The sequence below is a fragment of the Misgurnus anguillicaudatus genome, chromosome 18 (genome assembly GCF_027580225.2).
Source record: "Misgurnus anguillicaudatus chromosome 18, ASM2758022v2, whole genome shotgun sequence".
Classification (NCBI taxonomy): Eukaryota; Metazoa; Chordata; class Actinopteri; order Cypriniformes; family Cobitidae; genus Misgurnus; species Misgurnus anguillicaudatus.
Genome location: NC_073354.2, coordinates 27,301,205 through 27,328,388, shown reverse-complemented (window position 1 = coordinate 27,328,388; position 27,184 = coordinate 27,301,205). Strand labels below are relative to the sequence as shown.

The following is a 27,184-nucleotide window of genomic DNA, read 5'->3' as shown; positions in this document are numbered from 1 at the left end:
TATATAGCTAACTGAAGAAATATCTGCATGTCTGTCTTAGGCTGGTTATGACAACATCAACTCACGCTACTCAATTTTTGAAAAACTGGATAACTTCACAAGCTTAAAATACAGCAGCAATGTCAATGTTTTAGGCAGATGGGCCTTCAGAACAGATCTCAGATCACCGGGTTGTCAATTCAATGGTAATTTTATTTTCAGCTTTTCTGGTGCATATTTGCAATGTGATCCTGGACCATAAAACATAAGTCATGTTTTGTTTAAATTGAGATTTACACATCATTTGAAAGCAAAATAAATATGCTTTGCATTGATGTATAGTTTGTTACAATATTTGGCCAAGATACATGGAATGTATCTGGAATCTGAGGATGCAAAAAAATAAAATATGGAGAAAATCACTTTTAAAGTTGTCCAAATTAAGTCACTAGCACTTGCATCCACTTACAAAAATAAAGTTGATATTTAAGGTAGGAAATTTACAAAATCTCTAACGTTGGATGGAAGGAGGCAGGTAGAAACAGCAGATCCAAATGCAAGCACTCTTTAAGTAATATAAAACAGGTACCACTAATCATATAAGGAACACAGAGAGGAACATGAACAAAACCAACCTATTACACCAACAACAACAGACAAAGGACAACTGAAACACAGGGGTTATAGCTGTGTCCAAAACTGCTCATCCACTATAAAGTGCACTATATCAGGTGTCGGCCACCGTTAAAGGCAAATTCGATTTACAGTCACTCACTCATCTTTCCCATGATACAATGGGAGATGAAAACCTCTCATAAATGGATATTCTGATTGTCACAAGGATATGCTGTGTTTTGGGCACCAATTCTCAGCACAGGACCCTGCCATGCTTATGTTCATAAAAGGTTTTTTAAATCACTTAACAAACAAGCCCCTTTAGTCAGACAGTTTCACCAGAAAGACTGATTATCTAATGTTTATTTTGTATTTGTTTTTTTTTTTGTTATTTGCGACTGAACAACAAAGTAAGGGTGGTCACCAGGATAAAATCAACACAAAATCTTGAAATATTAAAATGCAATCTAAAAAGAAACGCAAAAACATTTAAAAGGCTTTTTTATTAATTCTCCACAATAATAGATAATAATCTAATTTAACCTTACAATTAAGAGAGTATTGGTGTTTAATTAGGAAATGTTTTTTAAATATTCAGTTAATTTTGTTTTCTGTTTCTTTTTTCAGATGTGAATGAAATTTATGTGAATTCATCTGTATGTGGTCCGAACTCATACTGCACAAATGTAAATGAAGGGTACAGTTGTTCATGTGTGGATGGATTTACAGCAACATTCCCAAATCTCACCATCAACCTTAATAACACATGCACAGGTGAGATCTGGTTGATTCTAATTGACAGTAATAATAATATATGAAGACCTCAGATACAAAAGCCAGAAACGTTACCACCTTCAAAAATAAAATTATGATATTAACAAAATGCTCTTGGCACATTCATTACTCTCACTTCAAATCCATTAACACCACAAATATTTCCCAACAAAGTCCTTTTACATGCATGAAGAAGGATTGTATGGAGATAGCGTGCGTAGATATAGCTGAGGTAAATATTAGAAGTCCGTCCCTTCAAAGTGCTGGTGTTGTTGATGCTAAAGTAAAAACACTAAGGGGCGGTTCCTCGGAAAGGATTTATCCTGGTCCCAGACTATAATGCTTTCATTTAAAAACACCTTGAAAAGGACATCAATGCACACACGCTGATAGTTTGGGTCTTTTGGCAAAAAAAAAACATTCATTTTAAATTACCTGAGACATGATGTCGCTATTATTATACCTAACATGTGTCTGAGGCACACGTGAAACTTTTAGACCCGAGCATCTAAGTGGACCTGTGAAGTCCTCTAATTGTGTGATGATCATTAATGACCAAAACAGTTTTTTGTATGACTGAAAATTGAGGTTCTAAAACTTTGGTTTATATTTGAAGAGTTTGGTTCCAAAACGCAATAAATCCATTTTGACAAATTTCGGTAAAAACGTGTTTTCTATACCAAGAAAGTGACAAGATAAAAACCACTATTTTCTGTTACAAACTTTCACATAGCATCTTTAGGTTATAAAAACATAAAAAATTAAAATCCATAACTTGATTTTCAAAGATTTATTATAAAAACGAATTATTTTTTCCACAAAATGCAATAAATCCATGACAGTTTTTGTTTCAAAATGCTCGAAATCTATTAATTCAATGTCCAAATGTGCATTCATCTTTGCCATTTTATATTCATTTAGTTGAAAGTTGTACACACTGACTAAAAATAAACATTAATGTCATTAATCAAAATACTTACTTTGTCATATTAAGAACACTGTCATTGCTGCGGTTATACTTGACGTCGTCGCTTAACGTCTTTCACAGAGATCAGCTGTAAAATGTTTTGCCTGCTTGATTGACTTTGAGTAAAATAATGTAAAGTTTTTCATAATCCCTGGGTTCAATGTGTTAGCATGAAAAACTTGATGCTTGTCAGTCTCCCGAGTATTAGATGTTGATGGCTTACGTTTCTTTCCCGTCACAGAAAACCATCACAGGTTTATCAATGCAATTAAAGTATTATTTTGTTTTGTTTGTTTATCACGAAGTACAAAGTAGATGAGGAAAACTAGGATTCCGTGTACTCAACGCGCCGCGCCATTGTTTGTTTACATTGCGTGAATGGTGGGCTGTAATTTCTGGAATGGATTTATTGCGTTCTGTAAAAAAGGAGGAGTGGCGTTTATCGCATTTTGGGAAAAAGGGAGAAAAGATGACAGAATAACATGGCGGATATTGGATTTTGCGTAAAATTAAGAATTTACTTTTAACTACTGACCTGATATAATACTGATTTTGGTAGTAACTCTTTTTTTTTCAAAAATGGCGTTTATCGCGTTTTGGAACCAAACTCTTTATTTGTACTTCATAATTCCGTGCTGGTATTGTGGGTGCTAAAGGTGAAAGACTATGAATATTCTGTGTTATTGTTTATATATAATACATTAGACTCATAATGTTCAACTTTTCAATTGTTTCATTTCAGATATTCCTGAATGTCTCAGCAGCTCATCTTTGGTGTGTGGACCAAACTCATATTGTCAGAATTACAATGGAAGCTACTCATGCTCTTGTTTGAGAGGATATAATGTTACAAATATGAATGAAACTGTTAGTAATAGTAACCCATGTACTGGTAAGTGTTTAAATTATTGTTTTTCAGATACTTGATGTAAAGTTGTTATAATTATAGATGTTTTGTTAATTAGTTTTATATATTTTGTTAATTTTGCTTTGTGTTGTTTATTTTCCAGATGTGGATGAATGTCTACTGAATTCATCTGTATGTGGACCAAACTCCAACTGCACAAATATAAATGGAGGTTACAGTTGCTTATGTTTGGATGGATTTACTGCAACATTCCCAAATCTCACCCTCAGCATCAATAACACATGCACAGGTGAGTTATTGCTTCACATTTGTGTATTGTCTGTCAATCATTAATTACCAAGATCGTTTTTTGTATGACAGTTGGTTTCTGTTTGTACTAAAAAATACATCACACTCATAACGGTAAATTTGTAAATTGTTTAGTTTCAGATATCAATGAATGTCTCAACTCATCTTCAATTTGTGGACCAAACTCATATTGTCAGAATTACAATGGAAGCTACTCGTGCTCTTGTTTGAGAGGATATAATGTTACAAATATGAATGAAACTGTTAGTAATAGTAACCCATGTACTGGTAAGTGTTTGATCAGGTACTTAATGCAAAATTGTATCAATTATAGGTGTTTTATTAATTAGTTTTTATATTTTGTTAATTTTGTGTTGTTTATTTTCCAGATGTGGATGAATGTCAGGTGAATTCATCTGTATGTGGACCAAACTCCAACTGCACAAATATAAATGGAGGTTACAATTGCTCATGTTTGGATGGATTTACTGCAACATTCCCAAATCTCACCATCAGCATCAATAACACATGCACAGGTGAGATCTTATCTCACTTTTATGTATTGTCTGTCGATCATTAATGATGACCAAGAAAGTTTTTTTCGTATGACAGTTGGTTTCTGTTTGTACTTAATTCAGGTTTCTGTTGGTTTCTGTTTGTACACATAATTCAGTGCTGGCATTGACAAATGTTAAAGTAAAAAAACGTATGAATATTATTAGTTATAGTTTACATACTGTGAAAAAATACATGAAACTCGTGATGGTAAATTTGTCAATTGTTTAGTTTCAGATATCAATGAATGTCTCAACTCATCTTTAATTTGTGGACCAAACTCATATTGTCAGAATATCAATGGAAGCTACTCGTGCTCTTGTTTGAGAGGATATAATGTTTCAAATATGAATAAAACTGTTAGTAATAGTAACCCATGTACTGGTAAGTGTTTAAAACTGTAATATAATATATATATATTTTTTGAATATTGTTCATCAGATAAAGTGACAAAATGTTGTCACAATTGAAGATGTTTTATTAAACAGGAAGGTTTTTTTTAAATATTCAGTTTATTTTGTCTTGTGTTGTTTCTTTTCCAGATGTGGATGAATGTAAAGTGAATTCATCTGTATGTGGACCAAACTCCAACTGCACAAATGTAAATGGAAGTTACAGTTGCTCATGTTTGGATGGATTTACTGCAACATTCCCGTATCTCACAATCAGCATCAATAACACATGCACAGGTGGGTTCAGGCTTTACTTGTGTGTATTGTCTGTCAACCGTTAATGACCAAATTTTTTGTATCACTGACAGTTGAGGTTCTGAATCTTTGGTTTCTATTTGTACTTAACAATTCAGTGCTGGTATCGATTATGCTAAATATAAAACACTATGTTTGATGTGCTATTATTTACATACTGTGAAAAATACATTATACTCATAAGGTTATACATTTCTCATTTTTTCATTTCAGATATTAATGAATGTCTCGACTTATTTTCTGTTTGTGGACCAAACTCATATTGTCAGAATTACAATGGAAACTACTCATGCTCTTGTTTGAGAGGATATAATGTTACAAACATGAGTGAAACTGTTAGTAATAGTAACCCATGTATTGGTAAGTGTTTGAATTTGTAATACATACTAACACACATGGCCAAGCCCCCAGTGCCCGCCCATGGCGCCGAGACTGCAGTGCACATAGATGCAGTGTGGCCAGACTCGATGGGTTCCTGGTGGTCTTGAATTTGATTTTGCAGGTAAAAATGTGTTTAGGCGGGTAGCCAGAATTTGGGATTGTTTGGGATTCATTTGATTCATTAGGAGTATTTTTAAGAGATCTTGCTTCACTTCTGTAAAAGGCAGGATAGGCCTTATCTAAAAATTAGAATTATCTAAAAAAACTTTTTTATAAATTTGTTTAAACTGTCTTTATATACCAATACATAATTAAAATGTAAGTACTCTGAAAAAGAAAGAATAAAACTCGAGTGTATGTAGACCTCTCACGGCTGTTTTAAACACAGCTAATTATTTCCATTCGGGACGAAACAAATGATTGGCTTGCGTGACTATCACTCTCTCTCATGACCATGGCACCACCCCTGTTGCTACAGGATCTGCCCACACATGCACACACTCGATTGATTTGAACGTGCACGAGGCACTCTAGGAAGAGCAAAAGTACGGCAGAGAAAAAGCATTCAAAACTCACAGTACCTGCATATGCAGTCAGCGAAGGCAAACGAGGCAAAAAAAGGAATAAACGAAGAAATCAAACGAGAGTAAATATCACGTGGCTTTTCCTCGAGTCGACGATGCGGTAGTGGTATTGTCTCTAGAGTGTAGTCCTCATCAGAGTCAACAATGCTTTCATCACGGAAACTCTTACATGCAAAACACCATATATTTCATGAATCTTCCATGAAATTCACCTTCATCACAGTGTAAAGGGCTCGTTATAGTCGTGCGTACAGATGTGGCCCTTAAAAATGCGCGTCTCTGATAGCAGAATGCGCGAGTACTTCCGAAATTCTGCGAGATCCCGCAGAAGGGGGGATCGGTGGGGGATGCAGGAAATACAAAAACCTGTAGATGGCAGTCGTGTTTCATGTAGGCCATACTGACGACAATTTGTGTGCTTGACTTCATGCTGAGCGTATACTCTATGATATTGAAGTAACATGACACGGATTTTCTGTGTTTAGGAGATACTCTTTGATGTCATACAAATGCAGGTTTTTTTGGCAAACATTTCGTTGGCGAAGTTTTCTTTGCCAGTTACATAAACAGTGACATATTCTTCATAAAATTTCGACTCAAACGCGCATCATTTGTCTTATTTTTTTCCGTGTACTTACAGTAGAAGAGACGTGATATATGATAACTGTCTTATAACAAAATAACTCGCGAAGACCTTTGAAGAGACCGAGCGCATTTACGCAATATCATTAACTAATTTATCTAATTTTACATTTAGTTCATTTTTGCATCTGAACGTTTAATAGCTTTAACATGGTTGTGTTGCGCTTTTCTGCATTACTGAACAGTAGGAATATAAGTAGAAATATAAGAAAATATAAGTTAAGCGTGTTGTGTGTATTTCCTAATTATAAGCCTTTGGGAAATTGCACCAAATCTAAACGTGCATAAAAACATAAACATGTCATTTAAATAAGCGAAAAATCTTTTTTATGAGCTCAAAATTTTGAATATAATGTGCTATTGCAAAAAATTGCCCATCTCTAAAGGAGAATATTCATCTTTAAAGTTGAAGAAACCAAAAAGTAATGTACTGATAAGCATTCGTCAAACATAAATAAATAAATATATATATTAGGGATGTGCCCGAAGCCGAATACGTTATTCGCAAGGGCACGGATAATGGCTTTAAAACGAATAACGAATTCATCCGAATAACAGAAAAAATATTCGGCCAGACATCATAACGTGTTTACTGGAACAGCTAAATTATAAAGCCCTTAAAGCACGTATAATATGTGTGTGAAGTGAATGAGTGTAATCTATAAAATTACATGAATGACATTTTCTGCGCGTCCCTTATTTAGAAACGCGAGATGTTTTGGAATTAGTTTTAAAACGCTGCTAATATCAAACGTCTTTTAATCCAACTGTAAAAAATTACCCTTTTAGTTTATTTTATTTTATTTAATTACACAAGACCAGAAACCCTTGATAAAATGCTGCACTCTGATAATAAAATATTCGTTAATAACTCCGTGTCTCTATGACTTCGGTCATCTTTTAATTACTTCAAGTTAAAGCCAGCTTCATTGTCAAGGTGAATATAAAATTAACAAGTAAATAGATAAAAATATGAAAATGTAACATTTTAAAAGCAAAATTTATACTGAAGATTATTATGACATGAATTGCAATTAACATAAAAAAGTTAGATAAATTGTAATTGTAAATAACAACTGAAACATTTATATTACATCTTTCTAATTACCTTATTGTTTAAAATCATTTTGCTTGTTTTGAACTAAGTCAAAACTGACTTTAAATAATAGAGCTGTTATTTGAAATTATAAACGAATATCTGATTATTTATTAATTTAGATGAAGATTAATGAGAAAGTTTTTTTAAACAATTCGTTCTGTTCGCGCAAACGCTGTAGGCTATGGACATATTTAATAATGAGCTTAGCAAGTTTAATGCTTAATATGCTTTCGTAAATTCTTGCCAAAACAGATGTTTTCTTTTAACTATTCTGTCAGTGCAGGTACTTGCCTGTCTGTGCGTTGCGTTTCGGATCTGTCAGTCAGCGCGAGTCTTGTTGATCTTAATAACTTTTTAACATAAATCAGTCCCGAACTTTATCTCTGTTAATAACTATTTAAACATCAAGCAAGTCCTGCATTTTATTTTCAAATTCCTGCATGTTTTTAAACCGAAACCAAGATGTCTGACATGACACGCATCTTAGTATTAATCATTTCACTCTCAGAAAACGTATTAGATGTTTAATTAATAGAGTATTTGAAAACATCCCACTCATTTAGACAGAATGGGTCATATATGTAATGTGCTGAAAGACACAATAAACGCTTAAAGCGCTCTCAAGTTCAACGCACATAGGCACAAGCTGTATGAGGCTTTAAAAATGAGAAGTTTGTTTTCCATGGCTATTATTAATGAGAATCAAGTTATTTGTCTTTTTGATAAAAAAATGTAATATTATTTTTAATAAATATTTACAGTTATTTAAGTTATAATTATAATAAAAGCAAAAATTCATTTAAAATTGTAAAACAAATTTAATGCTACCTTTACTTACAAATTCAGAAAATATTTTTACAGTGAATAAATAAAACGACATGAAGGAAGTTAATTCCAAAATGTAATTATTGCACATGGTTAAGCTGCTAGTTTTAGCAGCTACCAGTGACAATTAAAAACCACCCACCCCCAGGTCTGCCAATTCTTTGCAAACCCCCAATGCTATTTAAACAAAGGAACTGCAAGAGAATCGAACCGGTTTTTCAAGTTTTCACCAGCGTGTGGCGTTTTATTTCCCACCCTTGCAGTTCCTTTGTTTAAATGCAAATCTAGGCGTACTACATGCGCTGTAAGTTATTTTAAATGAATGTTTATAACTTATAAAATTAAGTGGATATCGGGTAGCGTAATTTGACATATGTTGATATAACCTGGGCTCTCAAGTCCCACGCATTCGCCATGAGACACACGCATTTCTGTTAGTTCAAACGCTCACACGCCAAACCGTGTAAGCTATTTCTCACGCTGAGAAGTAAAATAGAACTTTTCCTAATAAAGGAGGTGCTGGTATACACAGAGCATTCCTGTCGAGTTTAGCAGTACGGTTCTTAGGTGTGGTCAACTTTACGCAGCGCCAAGAGCCGGCAAGCAGATGACATCAGAGTACCGCGAGAAATAAGGCAGAGGAGGTTGGTTTCAATCGCTCTCGCGGTACTCTGATGTCATCCACTCATGTTTGAGTCTGTATCAGATAAAAATACAGATTTTGAATCTGTATCAGAAAGCTAAACGAGTGAAAAAAATACAGCAGAGAAGAATGTCTATTTTAGCGTGAGATTTCTTTTTTGAGCGTGAGAGCGTGAGATTGAGGCTGAATGCGTGAGTCTCACGCCAGTTGCGTGAGAGTTGGCAACTTGGTTTGAGAAATGGCCATTGTTTACAGAAGCCGGAGCGCGAGCTACAAACTTCAGAGCGAGTTCGCGGGTGCACAATGGTGAAAGAGCAACACACGATGTAAATAACTTAACCAGTGTTCGCAGTACAGACACTTTATATTTTAGCGTACTGCGTACCTTCACTTTCTTTTGCGTGCCACCACTTCTCATGTTGCTGGTACTCTGCTGTAAAGAGTCAAAGGCCGTTTCTATGTGGCGCTGCGCAGACAGTTCGGCACCGAAGACATCAAAGTACCGCGAGAGCAAGTCGAAATGTTACAAATGGTCCGACTTTACCTTTGCTCTCGCAGTACTCTGATGTCATAAGCCGACCAGTCAGCGCCGCACCATTTAAAGTCGAACACACAAAGCGTCAAGGTCTGGGCCCGGTTTCCCAAAAGCATCGTAAGGCTAAGTAGATCGTAAAAACGATTGTACGAATCATCTTAGAATTACGGACCGTTTCGCAAAAGCTTCATAACTTAGCACTTGAAAATCATCGTAGATCTACGAGTGCTCCGGAGTAGTCGTTAATAGAGTCACCTGCAGGACAACCAACAAATTGCACTCCAGCAATGACGATAATGTAATGTTTTAAATGTATATTTATTTATTTATTTATTGGGTTCTTCATTGTTTATTTGTTTAAATTACTTTAATATAATATATTTAAAATTAAAATGAGAAATCAAATTTAAATGACTAAACATAAAATTAATAAAGAAGTAAAACATATTTGGTAAATTTTGGTAAAAGTTGGTACTAGCAAATTGATAAATGGTTCCTACCAATTTGCTTCTATAATTAATCTACAGTAAAAATAAATAAAAAAGATATCATATGATATACCGAATAAGCATGTAAACATGTGTTTTCTTGTTCGCTCCACGGGTTTAAACGCCGTTTTTTTCTAAAGAATAATGTTAAAACTTTATTGGTGTAGGTTGAGAATAATTTATATAATTTTATATAAGAATTTATATAATTTTTAAGAATAATTAATAATTTTTCGTTAAGTAGCTCGTAGAAACCGCTCTTAAGTGCTAAGTTCAATCGTTATCGGGAAACCCAGCTCTGGAGGAAAAGCATATGCCTGGAACCCACGCACGCAGATACCCTCAGAAAACGGCAGATTCATTAACCCTCACCCACGTGTGCATGTTTGTAAGTAGTAGAAGCCAGCGTGATGTTTGCTGTGACAGTTTTTAATAAAAATATAAAAAAATCAATTGATATTTGACGTCTATTAACAATAATATATTTATATACAAAATAAAGTTATATGGTCATGACTTGCACATTGTGTGTTGCTTTAGTTTACTATAAAGTGCTCATTTGGTTTGGTGTATTGGCAGTCATTCTATTAGCCCCAATCACAAATCATCGCTTCTCCTATTTCTTAGGTGAACTGAATCTAATCTGCTGTCATCTGCAGTTATATTTACAGAGACCAGTATTCATTAGATTTTAAGAAGTTTTTTGCCACTTTTAAAACTGTAAAACGAAATAAAAAAGATATCATATGATATACCGAATAAGCATGTAAACATGTGTTTTCTTGTTCGCTCCACGGGTTTAAACGCCGTTTTTTTCTAAAGAATAATGTTAAAACTTTATTGGTGTAGGTTGAAAATAATTTATATTGCAGAATAATTTATATTGCATTTTAGCGCAATATAATCATATTGTTATTCTTAATATAAGAGAATACTAATATTTTTTTTACAACACTTTTAACTTTAAAACATACATATAAAGATGCTTAGTACAATAGCTTTGCTTCTGACAACAAGTTTCTGTAATAAATCAGTAAATCAATCACAAAATGTGTTGACAGTGCCGAATAAAATGCTTGTCAATTCAAACAAAGCTGAAAGGTGTATAAAACCGCTTGAATTAACAATATCTGAACTGTGCTCTTTTGCATACATCTACTTTTCTCATGTCTTTCTTTATACCACCTTTATCTTTATTTTAAAATATTGCTACTTTTAGAAATAATTTGTTTGCATTTTTCTGTATACTGCACACTTTATTTGCATCAACTATACCCATAATAACATTTTCTACGTTTTTCTTTCAATAAAGAAAAAACATATTTATTATTGTCTTAACTTAAAACTTTGTTTTTTTAATTTATAAATTAGATTATATATAAATAAGTTTTGAAAACGCGCGGCGTGTTTGTCTATATAGCCACATGTTATTAAATTTATTATTTTACTCACACATTTCACAAAGTACAAATTGTAGGTGTAAATATTCATAAACTCAACACTTCGGGGGTGTTTTTTTACGTAAAAGGCGCAGTTTCTCTGTTCGCTAATGTATTAGCTGTAGTATAGGCTACATATAAAGTAAATTTTAAATAAAAATGTATGTTCTATTTTAGTCATTTATATTTGACCAACTAAAAAATACATAAGTGACATTAAGAGATTTTATAAAGTTACTATAAAGCCCCTGGATATTTTTACAGATATGAATTACGGCTGAAAGGATTTAAAAAAAATCACAACACTGCCTAAATGCGCAAAAAAGGTATTATTAAAGGTATTATAAATATAAATATGTAAAACTAAATAAAGATATCATATGCCAACTGTACAGTATGCATAGGCCTATGTTTTCTTGTTTGCTCTGCGTGGGTTTAAACACTGTTTTTCTAAAGAATAATTTTTAAACTTTATTGGTGGTGGTTGAGAAGAATTCCTCTTTCCATATGTAAAGCATTTTAGCGCAATATACATGTGTCATATTATTGTTCTTAATATATAAGAATACTAATATATTTTTACAACATTTTGTAACTTTAAAACATGTATTTTTTATACCACATTAATCTCTTTAAAATATTGATACTTTTAGAAAAACTGACATAATTATAAATATTATGAACAAACAATGAAACTGTGTCAAAATTCGACAACACAAATAATTAAGATATTCATTGTAAATAGAGTTTAGTGTATTAGGCTAAATTCTCTGTTGCACTTAGTATAAATGCATTGCACACACAGTCATCTTATTAGTTGTATGCGCTGTTATGCTGGCAAGAAGGGGTTGACGTCACTTTGCTGTTTTAATAGCAATGTTAAATATTCGGCAATGCCCTTATTAACTTCTGGAAAAAACCGCAATGACAACGCATATACAAATTGAGTTTTTTATGCGCCACCTGGTGGATTTTCTGTGAAGCGAAACACATTAAGGGAAAAGGGAAAGTAGCCCCCCCGAAAACACTTGCAGAATTCTGCGGGACTCCGCGAGACGATTTGGCGAATGCCGCGGGAGAAAACGCGCATTTTTAAAGGCCACATCTGTAGGTCCTACGCGTAGCCGCGACGGCGAAGGTTCCACGCCGGTTTTCATTTATACTTTTGCATCGTCCTCCGCATCAACGTTTAAACACACGTAAACCGCTGGTAGGCAGTATCCACGCGTGTAACCACAGTAGCAGCCCGACCGTCAGAGAAGAAGAAGCTTGGCAAGTTAACCATGAAGTTAACCCTTAAACGAAGAAGAAACAGCAACTTGTTGTGTATGATTTGAGAAGACCAGCAATGATGGAAGTAAATAGACAGCGACTTTTGATGCAGTTTAAGTTAAATCACTCCTCAACTTGGCTCATCTTTATTTTAAACGTCACAAACGGAAATACCTTTGACGTTGTTTTTTTTACCTGAAGGGAGGGGTTCTGGTGGACCAATCACGGCGCTTGTGGTCCGCATAGATCTGACTCGCTGTTAAAATTTTTGCGAGGTGCATGTCAGGCTACGCAGAGCTACACACAGGCTACGGATAGCCTACGCCGTAGAACTTAGGCACGATTATAAATCGCCCTTAAAGGGATAGTTCGGCCAAAAACGATATTAAACCCATGATTTACTCACCCCCAAGCTGTCCGAGTTGCATATGTCCATCGTTTTTCAGACAAACACATTTTCGGATATTTTAGAAAATATTTTAGATATTTCTGTTCATTAAATGTTATGTTACGGGGTCCAGCAATAGTCCACGACCTTCAAGTCCAAAAAAGTGCGTCCATCCTTCACAAATTAAATCCAAACGGCTCCAGGATGATAAACAAAGGTCTTCTGTGGGTAATCCGTGCGGTGTTTTTGTAGAAATATCCATATTTAAAATGCTATTAACTTTATAAACTAGCTTCCGGTAGCGCCGCCATTTTGGAGTGATGCGCATTCAGGATGAGAGCTTACGCAGCGTACAGAGTTTCTCTGCTGCTGCTCGGTGCCCCCGCCCTCCGAATTTGTCATACGTCACTAAGAAAAGTGCGTACACTACGCTAATCCTCTCTCCTGAGTCTAAGATGGCGGCGCTACCGGAAGCTAGTTTATAAAGTTAATAACATTTTAAATATGGATATTTCTACAAAAACACCGCACGGATTACCCACAGAAGACCTTTGTTTATCATCCTGGAGCCGTTTGGATTTAATTTGTGAAGGATGGACGCACTTTTTTGGACTTGAAGGTCGTGGACTATTGCTGGACCCCGTAACATAACATTTAATGAACAGAAATATCTAAAATATTTTCTAAAATATCCGAAAATGTGTTTGTCTGAAAAACGATGGACATATGCAACTCGGACAGCTTGGGGGTGAGTAAATCATGGGTTTAATATCGTTTTTGGCCGAACTATCCCTTTAACTGATGGTAATAAAAAAACTTGTATTAATGCAATCTGTTTTTAGCTTTGTCTTATAAAATATAACTAGCTCGTTTGTTACCGAATCAAACAAAATATATTTTAAACCTTACCAGTATCGATATGCTAGCTTAATAGTGAGTATTAACAGCCACCCTATTTGTTTATATTCGTAGTGATAAAGTTTGGTGTATTTTTACATGTGATTGTGACATGATGTTACTACATGCACCGCGCTCCTTCCTCTCCGCACGTTTGAGGTAAATGCTTCTCCCAGCAAAGCCGGTCAGCGTTGCACGTTCATGTGTTTTGGGGTGTGGCTTTAAAAGAAACCCAGAAGGGAGGGGGTGGAGTGAATGAAAAAATTAGCTGTGTGTAAAACAGTTGTGAGAGGTCTACAGACACTCGATTTTTATACTCTCTTTATCAGAGTACTTACATTTTACTTATGTATTGGTATATAAAGGAAAAAAAAGTTTTTTAGATAATTCCTTCCTATCCTGCCTTTAATGACCGAGATTGTTTATTGTATGACAGACAGTTGAGGTTCTAAACATTTGGTTGTTTGTAACTTCAGATAACATTATTATTCTGTGCTTGTATTGTTGATGCTAAAGTGGAAAGACTAAGAATAGTCTATACTATTGGTTTATATTGTGAATTTTTTTTTATAGTAGCCAGATGTAGATGACAACGGAGTAAAACCAATGATGTATTTATTAAAACAGTAAACAAGCAACAGGCAGATGAATGGGGGTAGTAATTGTGAAGGTAATGACAAGCAGACAAGCAGCTCCAAACACAAACTTGTCTTGACAGCTACAGAAAACAAGACACTTTCGCTCACTTGACAGTAGACAATGGACGATGACAACAATGGAGAGAGAGAGAGAGAGAGAGATGATATTGATCTTCACAAAAGGGGTCAGGCAGGTTACCACAATACACTCGGATGAGATGCATGTATAACAAGACTAGATGTTGAATAGGTAAATGAGGAAGACTTTTATAGTGAGAGCAGGTGATTGTGAACAGGTGGCGGTGATTAGAAGTCAGATGATGCGGAAAGTTGCTGGAGAGTGAATGAGGAGTCCGCTCCTGAGGGGAGCTGGGCTTACGATGCCGAGGTGACCGACCTCTGCCTTGGGGAGTGGGTTTCTCTGAGAGGGTAGCGTGGAACTCCCTCAGCAGTTCTGGTCCAAAATGTCATCTCAAGGGACCTAGGAACGTTCCTTGGGTCCGAACCCCTCGACAATGTACTTTAGCTGTCCACCTTGACTCCCGAACAATGTATACTTCAATATCTTCTTCGAGATGGGGGGCTTTTTTACCAGGCTCTGTGGAGGGAAAGGGAGAAACAGGTGAGTGAAATAGTTTGAAGTGTGACACGTGGAAGACTGGATGAATCCGATACTGTGGGGGAGCTGAAGTTCAAAAGCTACAGGATTGACCTCCTTGATGATGGTAAACAGGCCGATGTATCTGCCAGCTTCTTGCAAGGGAGATGCAGGCGGATGTATTTGTGGACAACCACACCTTCTGTCCAACTTTATAGGTCCCTGAACAGTGGGCATCCGCTGTACATTGCTGATGTCTCACAGCCCACCGCAACTGGTGATGAGCATCTCACTCTCCTGGAACCAGTGTTGCACTGAAAGGACTTCAGAGGGTTCTTCGGTCCAGGGTTAGGAGTATGCACTGAAACTGAGTGAGACCAGTAGTTGATGCGTAATTGGCCAAGGGAAGGAATTAGTTCCAGGAGTTCTGGTGGTTATGGCAAAAGGTTTGGAGGAATCGACTGACTTCATGGATCTTTCTCTCTGTTTGGCCATTGGTCTGAGGGTGATAACCAGAGAAAAGGCTTACCATCACATCTAGGAGTTTCATAAAAGATTTCCAGACTATAGAGATAAACTGTGGACCTCTATCTATTTGGAATATCTAAACACATGCTGGAAGAGTAATTCTGCCCTTTCCATGGCAGTGGGTAAACCTTTGAGGTGTACTGTATGAGTCGGATCAACTTGGAGAATTGGTTGACAATGATAAAAATGGATGTAACCTTGGGAAGCCGGGAGGTCTGTGGCAAAGTCTACTCCTAGATGTGACCATGGACGGTATAAATGGGAGGTGTACAAGTGTACTGGTGGGAAAATGTCGAGGAGTCTTAGATATGGCACAATCCTTGCATCCACTCATGAACCTTCTGATGTCCTGAGCCATGTTGGGCCACCAGAAGCAATGTTTTAGTAGTGATAGGGTTTGATGTATGCCAGGCTGACCAGAGCCTGTAGAGATATGTGCCTTATGAATGAGTGGTTTCCGATGATGCAGAGGTACATACTTAAGAGTAGCGGGGCAGCTCAGTGTAACTTTTTGAGTTTCAGGGATTGTATTCTGTTCACTCCAACTGATAAGACAATCAAATAACCTTTTCACACACTTTCCATAACTTCCATGCAATTCTTTCATCTTTCCCGAATTGTGTGTGTATGTTAGTTGATTTTGTATTGTGTTATACCTCTTCCAGATGTGGATGAATGTCAGGTGAATCCATTTGTATGTGCAAATTCCAACTGCACAAATTTAAATGGAGGTTACAGTTGCTCATGTTTGGATGGATTTACTGCAACATTGCCAAATGTCACCATCAACACATGCGCAGGTGAGATCTCACATCAGATCTCATAATGATGTAAATAAATGCTCAAAGAGTTTAGCCCCCCAAAACCTTTTGTTTGCACATAGATGTATATGCACAATATATGTTAGTTTAATAGATGTATTATCTATTACTCTTTAATGCTCTGTATTATTTATTTTAGACCCAGGTTCATTTTATCCATATGGAATTGAAGACATAGTGAATGAACGAATTGATGATGGAAGTTCTGCAGTGATTTACCTCCTGCAACCATATATATATTTTGGACACACATACAACCAAATTTATGTAAGTCAATCTTATACAAAATATTATGTTTCAAATTCAACTATCTATCTATAGCTTCAGGTAACTATTTACTTTACTTTTGAGTGAATAAAAGAATAAGTATCAAATAAATGACATTACTCTGCCATACATTGCATTTGTAAGGATTATGTTCATGATAATACATCCATTTTTCAGGTTAACAACAATGGACACTTGACTTTTGATACAGCATGGTACAGATACATTCCCTACGGTATCCAAGCATATGGTGGGAAAGACATCATTGCTCCACTCTGGACTGATATTGATAACCGTTTAAACGGTGTCATTTCATATCAGCAGTACACATCTGGCAGTGTCCTGACACAAGCTACACAAGACATAAACCAATACTTCCCTGACCTCAACTTTTCTGCTTCATGGGTCTTTGTTGCAACATGGGACAGAGTGGCGTATTTTCCAAATTCAGGAACAGTGAGAAACTTTGTCTAGTAAAAATATAGTAAAATATGTCAATGGGATTCAAGATTGAAAACTGTTTATGTATTTGCAGGAAACATCTTTCCAAGTGGTTTTGATTTCGAATGGCAATTTCTCATTTGTTTTAATAAACTATGGTACAATTGCCCCATCACACTTACCTGTACAGGTATGCACATTATGAAAAATTAATAAAGGGTTGTCTTATCTATATATAGCTAACTGAAGAAATATCTGCATGTCTGTCTTAGGCTGGTTATGACAACATCAACTCACGCTACTCAATTACTGGAAAACTGGATAACTTCACAAGCTTAAAATACAGCAGCAATGTCAATGTTTTAGGCAGATGGGCCTTCAGAACAGATCTTGGATCACCGGGTTGTCAATTCAATGGTAAATTTATTTTCAGCTTTTCTGGTGCATTTTTGCCATGTGATCCTGGACCATAAAACGAGTCATAAGTCATAATTTTTTGAAATGGAGAATTAAATATCATCTGAAAGCAAAATAAATAAGCTTTGCATTTGTATTTTTATTTTTTTGCGGCTGAACAACAAAGTAAGGCTGGTCACCAGAATAAAATCAGTACTAAATCTTAAAATATTAAAATTAAAAGGCAAACGTGAAAAAGAAAGGCTTTTTATTAATGCTCCGCAATTATATTGATAATAATCTAATAAAACTTAAAAATAAGAGAGTATTAGTGTTTTATTTATTAGGAAATGTTTTTAAATATTCAGTTAATTTTGTATTCTGTTTCTTTTCCAGATGTGAATGAAATTTATGTGAATTCATCTGTATGTGGTCCAAACTCCTACTGCACAAATGTAAATGAAGGGTACAATTGTTCATGTGTGGATGGATTTACAGCAACATTCCCAAATCTCACCATCAACCTTAATAACACATGCACAGGTGAGATCTGGTTGACTCTAATTGACAGTAATTATAATATATGAAGACCTCAGATACAAAAGCCACAAACGCCATCACCCTTAAAAAATAAAATAATGATATTAACAAAATGCTCTTGGCACGTAGTTGCGTTCATCAAATACTTTTTGCTTCAGATCCATTAAACACCACAGAGATTTCCCAACAAAAATGTCCTTTGCTTTTACGTGCATGAAGAAGGATTGTATGGAGATAGCGTGCGTAGATATGGCTGAGGTAGATATTAGAAATCCATCCCTTCAAAGTGCTGGTATTGTTGATGCTAAAATAAAAACACAAAGGGGCGGTTCCTCGAAAGGGCTTATCCTGGTCCCAGAATATAATGCATGTTTGTTTTCATTTAAAAACACCTTGTCCTGTTTAACATACATCAATGACATTGTTTTGTCTTAAGACGCACACCTGTTTTGTTTTTTGTAAGTTATGTTTGTAAAAACGTCTTAAATTATCTAATATAAATAAGGCATAGTCCTGGATTTACCTAAACCATGTCCGGGAAAACGCCCCAAAGAATAATCTGTGCTATTGATTTCATGTGTTGAAAAATATATATATATAGAAAAAATATAAAGTTGAGGTTCTAAACCTTTTGTTTATATTTGTACTTCATAATTTAGTGGTGGTGTTGTTGGTGCTAAAGGTGAAAAACTATGAAAAAAAATCTGTGTTATTGTTTATATATGTTTATATATAATACATTAGATTCATAATGTTAAATTTGTCAATTGTTTCATTTCAGATATTGCTGAATGTCTCAGCAGCTCATCTTTGGTGTGTGGACCAAACTCATATTGTCAGAATATCAATGGAAGCTACTCATGCTCTTGTTTGAGAGGATATAATGTTACAAATATGAATGAAACTGTTAGTAATAGTAACCAATGTACTGGTAAGTGTTTAAATTGGATACTTGATGTAAAATTGTTACAATCATATGTGTTTTATTAATTAGTTTTTATATTTTGTTAATTTGTTTTGTGTTGTTCCCTTTCCAGATGTGGATGAGTGTCAGGTGAATTCATCTGTATGTGGACCAAACTCCAACTGCACAAATGTAAATGGAGGTTACAATTGCTCATGTTTGGATGGATTTACTGCAACATTCCCGTATCTCACAATCAGCATCAATAACACATGCACAGGTGGGTTCAGGCTTTACTTGTGTGTATTGTCTGTCAACTGTTAATGACCAATTTTTTGTATCACTGACAGTTGAGGTTCTGAATCTTTGGTTTCTATTTGTACTTAACAATTCAGTGCTGGTATTGATTATGCTAAATATAAAACACTATGTTTGATGTGCTATTATTTACATACTGTGAAAAATACATTATACTCATAAGGTTATACATTTCTCATTTTTTCATTTCAGATATTAATGAATGTCTCGACTTATTTTCTGTTTGTGGACCAAACTCATATTGTCAGAATTACAATGGAAACTACTCATGCTCTTGTTTGAGAGGATATAATGTTACAAACATGAGTGAAACTGTTAGTAATAGTAACCCATGTATTGGTAAGTGTTTGAATTTGTTATACATACTAACACACATGGCCAAGCCCCCAGTGCCCGCCCATGGCGCCGAGACTGCAGTGCACATAGATGCAGTGTTGCCAGACTCGATGGGTTCGGTGGTCTTGAATTTGATTTTGCAGGTAAAAATGTGTTTAGGCGGGTAGCCAGAATTTGGGATTGTTTGGGATTCATTTGATTCATTAGGAGTATTTTTAAGAGATCTTGCTTCACTTATATTAAAGGCAGGATAGGCCTTATCTAAAAATTAGAATTATCTAAAAAAACTTTTTTATAAATTTGTTTAAACTGTCTTTATATACCAATACATAATTAAAATGTAAGTACTCTGAAAAAGAAAGTATAAAACTCGAGTGTATGTAGACCTCTCACGACTGTTTTAAACACAGCTAATTATTTCCATTCGGGACGAAGCAAATGATTGGCTTGCGTGACTATCACTCTCTCTCATGACCATGGCACCACCCCTGTTGCTACAGGATCTGCCCACACATGCACACACTCGATTGATTTGAACGTGCACGAGGCACTCTAGGAAGAGCAAAAGTACGGCAGAGAAAAAGCATTCAAAACTCACAGTACCTGCATATGCAGTCAGCGAAGGCAACCGAGGCAAAAAAGGAATAAACGAAGAAATCAAACGAGAGTAAATATCACGTGGCTTTTCCTCGAGTCGACGATGCGGTAGTGGTATTGTCTCTAGAGTGTAGTCCTCATCAGAGTCAACAATGCTTTCATCACGGAAACCAGAGCCTGTAGAGATATGTGCTTTATGAATGAGTGGTTTCCGATGATGCAGAGGTACATACTTAAGAGTAGCGGGGCAGCTCAGCGTAACTTTTTGAGTTTCAGGGATTGTATTCTCTTCACTCCAATTGATAAGACAAACAAATAACCTTTTCACACACTTTCAATAACTTCCATGCAATTCTTTCATTTTTCCCGAATTGTGTGTGTATGTTAGTTGATTTTGTATTGTGTTATACCTCTTCCAGATGTGGATGAATGTCAGGTGAATCCATTTGTATGTGCAAATTCCAACTGCACAAATTTAAATGGAGGTTACAGTTGCTCATGTTTGGATGGATTTACTGCAACATTGCCAAATGTCACCATCAACACATGCGCAGGTGAGATCTCACATCAGATCTCATAATGATGTAAATAAATGCTCAAAGAGTTTAGCCCCCCAAAACCTTTTGTTTGCACATAGATGTATATGCACAATATATGTTAGTTTAATAGATGTATTATCTATTACTCTTTAATGCTCTGTATTATTTATTTTAGACCCAGGTTCATTTTATCCATATGGAATTGAAGACATAGTGAATGAACGCATTGATGATGGAAGTTCTGCAGTGATTTACCTCCTGCAACCATATATATATTTTGGACACACATACAACCAAATTTATGTAAGTCAATCTTATACAAAATATTATGTTTCAAATTCAACTATCTATCTATAGCTTCAGGTAACTATTTACTTTACTTTTGAGTGAATAAAAGAATAAGTATCAAATAAATGACATTACTCTGCCATACATTGCATTTGTAAGGATTATGTTCATGATAATACATCCATTTTTCAGGTTAACAACAATGGACACTTGACTTTTGATACAGCATGGTACAGCTACATTCCCTACAGTATCCAAGCATATGGTGGGATAGACATCATTGCTCCACTCTGGACTGATATTGATAACCGTTTAAACGGTGTCATTTCATATCAGCAGTACACATCTGGCAGTGTCCTGACACAAGCTACACAAGACATAAACCAATACTTCCCTGACCTCAACTTTTCTGCTTCATGGGTCTTTGTTGCAACATGGGACAGAGTGGCGTATTTTCCAAATTCAGGAACAGTGAGAAACTTTGTCTAGTAAAAATATAGCAAAATATGTCAGTAGTATTCAAGATTGAAAATTGTTTATGTATTTGCAGGAAACATCTTTCCAAGTGGTTTTGATTTCGAATGGCAATTTCTCATTTGTTTTAATAAACTATGGTACAATTGCCCCATCACACTTACCTGTACAGGTATGCACATTATGAAAAATTAATAAAGGGTTGTCTTATCTATATATAGCTAACTGAAGAAATATCTGCATGTCTGTCTTAGGCTGGTTATGACAACTTCAACTCACGCTACTCAATTACTGGAAAACTGGATAACTTCACAAGCTTAAAATACAGCAGCAATGTCAATGTTTTAGGCAGATGGGCCTTTAGAACAGATCTTGGATCACCGGGTTGTCAATTCAATGGTAATTTTATTTTCAGCTTTTCTGGTGCATTTTTGCCATGTGATCCTGGACCATAAAACGAGTCATAAGTCATAATTTTTTGAAATGGAGAATTAAATATCATCTGAAAGCAAAATAAATAAGCTTTGCATTTGTATTTTTATTTTTTTGCGGCTGAACAACAAAGTAAGGCTGGTCACCAGAATAAAATCAGTACTAAATCTTAAAATATTAAAATTAAAAGGCAAACGTGAAAAAGAAAGTCTTTTTATTAATGCTCTGCAATTATATTGATAATAATCTAATAAAACTTAAAAATAAGAGAGTATTAGTGTTTTATTTATTAGGAAATGTTTTTAAATATTCAGTTAATTTTGTATTCTGTTTCTTTTCCAGATGTGAATGAAATTTATGTGAATTCATCTGTATGTGGTCCAAACTCCTACTGCACAAATGTAAATGAAGGGTACAATTGTTCATGTGTGGATGGATTTACAGCAACATTCCCAAATCTCACCATCAACCTAAATAACACATGCACAGGTGAGATCTGATTGACTCTAATTGACAGTAATTATAATATATGAAGACCTCAGATACAAAAGCCACAAACGCCACCACCCTCAAAAATAAAATTATGATATAAAAAAATGCTCTTGGCACGTAGTTGCGTTCATCAAATACTTTTGCTTCAAATCCATTAAACACCACAGAGATTTCCCAACAAAAATGTCCTTTCCTTTTACGTGCATGAAGAAGGATTGTATGGAGATAGCGTGCGTAGATATGGCTGAGGTAGATATTAGAAATCCATCCCTTCAAAGTGCTGGTATTGTTGATGCTAAAATAAAAACACAAAGGGGCAGTTCCTCGGACAGGGCTTATCCTGGTCCCAGAATATAATGCATGTTTGTTTTCATTTAAAAACACCTTGTCCTGTTTAACATACATCAATGACCTTGTTTTGTCTTAAGACGCACACCTGTGGTGTTTTTTGTAAGTTATGTTTGTAAAAACGTCTTAAATTATCTAATATAAATAAGGCATAGTCCTGGATTTACCTAAACCATGTCCGGGAAAACGCCCCAAAGAATAATCTGTGCTATTGATTTCATGTGTTGAAAAATATATATATATATTGAAAAAATATAAAGTTGAGGTTCTAAACCTTTTGTTTATATTTGTACTTCATAATTTAGTGGTGGTGTTGTTGGTGCTAAAGGTGAAAAACTATGAAAAAAAATCTGTGTTATTGTTTATATATGTTTATATATAATACATTAGATTCATAATGTTAAATTTGTCAATTGTTTCATTTCAGATATTGCTGAATGTCTCAGCTCATCTTTGGTGTGTGGACCAAACTCATATTGTCAGAATATCAATGGAAGCTACTCATGCTCTTGTTTGAGAGGATATAATGTTACAAATATGAATGAAACTGTTAGTAATAGTAACCCATGTACTGGTAAGTGTTTAAATTGGATACTTGATGTAAAATTGTTACAATCATACGTGTTTTATTAATTAGTTTTTATATTTTGTTAATTTGTTTTGTGTTGTTCCCTTTCCAGATGTGGATGAGTGTCAGGTGAATTCATCTGTATGTGGACCAAACTCCAACTGCACAAATGTAAATGGAGGTTACAATTGCTCATGTTTGGATGGATTTACTGCCACATTCCCAAATCTCACCATCAGCATCAATAACACATGCACAGGTGAGATCTTATCTCACTTTTATGTATTGTCTGTCGATCATTAATGATGACCAAGAAAGTTTTTTTCGTATGACAGTTGGTTTCTGTTTGTACTTAATTCAGGTTTCTGTTGGTTTCTGTTTGTACACATAATTCAGTGCTGGCATTGATGAATGTTAAAGTAAAAAAACGTATGAATATTATTAGTTATAGTTTACATACTGTGAAAAAAATACATGAAACTCGTAATGGTAAATTTGTCAATTGTTTAGTTTCAGATATCAATGAATGTCTCAACTCATCTTCGATTTGTGGACCAAACTCATATTGTCAGAATTACAATGGAAGCTACTCGTGCTCTTGTTTGAGAGGATATAATGTTACAAATATGAATGAAACTGTTAGTAATAGTAACCCATGTACTGGTAAGTGTTTAAAACTGTAAAATTATATATATATATATATATATATATATATATATATATATATATATATATATATATATATATATATATATATATATATATATATATTTTTTGAATATTGTTCATCAGATAAAGTGACAAAATGTTGTCACAATTGAAGATGTTTTATTAAACAGGAAGTTTTTTTAAATATTCAGTTTATTTTGTCTTGTGTTGTTCATTGTCCAGATGTGGATGAATGTAAAGTGAATTCATCTGTATGTGGACCAAACTCCAACTGCACAAATGTAAATGGAAGTTACAGTTGCTCATGTTTGGCTGGATTTACTGCAACATTCCCGTATCTCACAATCAGCATCAATAACACATGCACAGGTGAGTTCAGGCTTTACTTGTGTGTATTGTCTGTCAACCGTTAATGACCAATTTTTTGTATCACTGACAGTTGAGGTTCTGAATCTTTGGTTTCTATTTGTACTTAACAATTCAGTGCTGGTATTGATTATGCTAAATATAAAAGACTATGTTTGATGTGCTATTATTTACATACTGTGAAAAATACATTATACTCATAAGGTTATACATTTCTCATTTTTTCATTTCAGATATTAATGAATGTCTCGACTTATTTTCTGTTTGTGGACCCAACTCATATTGTCAGAATTACAATGGAAACTACTCATGCTCTTGTTTGAGAGGATATAATGTTACAAACATGAGTGAAACTGTTAGTAATAGTAACCCATGTATTGGTAAGTGTTTGAATTTGTAATACATACTAACACACATGGCCAACCCCCCAGTGCCCGCCCATGGCGCCGAGACTGCAGTGCACATAGATGCAGTGTTGCCAGACTCGATGGGTTCGGTGGTCTTGAATTTAATTTTGCAGGTAAAAATGTGTTTAGGCGGGTAGCCAGAATTTGGGATTGTTTGGGATTCATTTGATTCATTAGGAGTATTTTTAAGAGAATTTGCTTCACTTCTATTAAAGGCAGGATAGGCCTTTAGAATTATCTAAAAGAGCTTTTTTGTAAATTTGTTTGGGCTGTCTTTGTATACCAATACATGATTAAAATGTAAGTACTCTGAAAAAGAAAGTATAAAACTCGAGTGTATGTAGACCTCTCACGACTGTTTTAAACACAGCTAATTATTTCCATTCGGGACGAAGCAAATGATTGGCTTGCGTGACTATCACTCTCTCTCGTGACCATGGCTCCACCCCTGTTGCTATGGGATCTGCCCACACATGCGCACACCCGATTGATTTGAACGTGCACGAGGCACTCTAGGAAAAGCAAAAGTATGGCAGAGTAAAAGCATTCAGAACTCACAGTACCTGCATATCCAGTCAGGGAAGGCAAACGAGGCAAAAAAGGAATAAACGAAGAAATCGAGTTGACGATACGGTAGCGGTATTGTCTCTGGAGTGTAGTCCTCATCAGAGTCAACAATGCTTTCATCACGGAAACTCTTACATGCAAAACACCTTATATTTCATGAATCTTCCATGAAATTCGCCTTTATCACAGTGTAAAGGGCTCGTTATAGTCGTGCGTAGGTCCTACGCGTAGCCGCGACGGCGTAGGTTCCACGCCGGTTTTCATTTATACTTTTGCATCGTCCTCCGGGTCTATGTTTAAACACTCGTAAACCGCTGGTAGGCAGTATCCACGCGTGTAACCACAGTAGCAGCCCGACCGTCAGAGAAAAAGAAGCTTGGCAAGTTAACCATGAAGTTAACCCACAAACGAAGAAGAAACAGCAACTTGTTGTGTATGATTTGAGAAGACCAGCAATGATGGAAGTAAATAGACAGCGACTTTTGATGCAGTTTGAGTTAAATCACTCCTCAACTTGGCTCATCTTTGTTTTAAACGTCACAAACGGAAATACCTATGACGCTGTTTTTTTACCTGACGGGAGGGGTTCTGGTGGACCAATCACGGCGCTTGTGGTCCGCATAGATCTGACTTGCTGTTAAAATTTTTGCGAGGTGCATGTCAGGCTACGCAGAGCTACACACAGGCTAAGGATAGCCTACACCGAAGAAACTTAGGCACGATTATAGATCGCCCTTAACTGATGGTAATAAAAAAACTTGTATTAATGCAATCTGTTTTTAGCTTTGTCTTATAAAATATAACTAGCTCGTTTGTTACCGAATCAAACAAAATATATTTTAAACTTTACCAGTATCGATATGCTAGCTTAATAGTGAGTAATAAAAGCCACCCTATTTGTTTATATTCGTAGTGATAAAGTTTGGTGTATTTTTACATGTGATTGTGACATGATGTTACTACATGCACCGCGCTCCTTCCTCTCCGCTCGTCTCAGGTAAATGCTTCTCCCAGCAGAGCCGGTCAGCGTCGCACGTTCATGTGTTTTGGGGTGTGGCTTTAGTAGAAACCCAGAAGGGAGGGGGTGGAGTGAATGAAAAAATTAGCTGTGAGGTTGTGAGAGGTCTACAGACACTCGATTTTTATACTCTCTTTTTCAGAGTACTTACATTTTACTTATGTATTGGTATTTAAAGACAGTTTAAACAAATTTGTAAAAAAGTTTTTTAGATAATTCCTTCCTATCCTGCCTTTAATGACCGAGATTGTTTATTGTATGACAGACAGTTGAGGTTCTAAACATTTGGTTGTTTGTAACTTCAGATAACATTATTATTCTGTGCTTGTATTGTTGATGCTATAGTGGAAAGACTAAGAATAGTCTATACTATTGTTTTATATTGTGACATTTTTTTATAGTAGCCAGATGTAGATGACAACGGAGTAAAACCAATGATGTATTTATTAAAACAGTAAACAAGCAACAGGCAGATGAATGGGGGTAGTAATTGTGATGGTAATGACCAGCAGACAAGCAGCTCCAAATACAAACTTGTCTTGACAGCTACAGAAAACAAAAGACACATTCGCTTACTTGACAGTAGACAATGGACGATGACAACAATGGAGAGAGAGAGAGGATATTGATCTTCACAAAAGGGGTCAGGCAGGTTACCACAATACACTCTGATGAGATGCATGTAT

The 27,184-nt window shown here is 35.3% G+C and overlaps 1 protein-coding gene across 1 annotated transcript in view; it reads left to right on the top strand.

Annotated features, from left to right (window-relative positions):
• Nucleotides 1–27,184, top strand: part of adgrf6 (adhesion G protein-coupled receptor F6) — a 99,110-nt gene that overhangs the window by 53,944 nt on the left and 17,982 nt on the right. Inside the window, exons 39-67 of the mRNA XM_073855388.1 lie at nucleotides 41–185; nucleotides 1,222–1,368; nucleotides 3,078–3,227; nucleotides 3,346–3,492; nucleotides 3,633–3,779; nucleotides 3,881–4,027; nucleotides 4,284–4,430; nucleotides 4,589–4,735; nucleotides 4,967–5,113; nucleotides 16,376–16,510; nucleotides 16,671–16,798; nucleotides 16,976–17,254; nucleotides 17,334–17,429; nucleotides 17,512–17,656; nucleotides 18,032–18,178; nucleotides 18,957–19,106; nucleotides 19,213–19,359; nucleotides 19,590–19,736; nucleotides 20,750–20,884; nucleotides 21,045–21,172; nucleotides 21,350–21,628; nucleotides 21,708–21,803; nucleotides 21,886–22,030; nucleotides 22,406–22,552; nucleotides 23,331–23,477; nucleotides 23,584–23,730; nucleotides 23,988–24,134; nucleotides 24,363–24,509; nucleotides 24,740–24,886. Coding sequence (XP_073711489.1) covers nucleotides 41–185; nucleotides 1,222–1,368; nucleotides 3,078–3,227; nucleotides 3,346–3,492; nucleotides 3,633–3,779; nucleotides 3,881–4,027; nucleotides 4,284–4,430; nucleotides 4,589–4,735; nucleotides 4,967–5,113; nucleotides 16,376–16,510; nucleotides 16,671–16,798; nucleotides 16,976–17,254; nucleotides 17,334–17,429; nucleotides 17,512–17,656; nucleotides 18,032–18,178; nucleotides 18,957–19,106; nucleotides 19,213–19,359; nucleotides 19,590–19,736; nucleotides 20,750–20,884; nucleotides 21,045–21,172; nucleotides 21,350–21,628; nucleotides 21,708–21,803; nucleotides 21,886–22,030; nucleotides 22,406–22,552; nucleotides 23,331–23,477; nucleotides 23,584–23,730; nucleotides 23,988–24,134; nucleotides 24,363–24,509; nucleotides 24,740–24,886 — 4,363 coding nt within the window. The remainder of the gene's footprint in view (nucleotides 1–40; nucleotides 186–1,221; nucleotides 1,369–3,077; nucleotides 3,228–3,345; nucleotides 3,493–3,632; nucleotides 3,780–3,880; nucleotides 4,028–4,283; nucleotides 4,431–4,588; nucleotides 4,736–4,966; nucleotides 5,114–16,375; nucleotides 16,511–16,670; nucleotides 16,799–16,975; nucleotides 17,255–17,333; nucleotides 17,430–17,511; nucleotides 17,657–18,031; nucleotides 18,179–18,956; nucleotides 19,107–19,212; nucleotides 19,360–19,589; nucleotides 19,737–20,749; nucleotides 20,885–21,044; nucleotides 21,173–21,349; nucleotides 21,629–21,707; nucleotides 21,804–21,885; nucleotides 22,031–22,405; nucleotides 22,553–23,330; nucleotides 23,478–23,583; nucleotides 23,731–23,987; nucleotides 24,135–24,362; nucleotides 24,510–24,739; nucleotides 24,887–27,184) is intronic.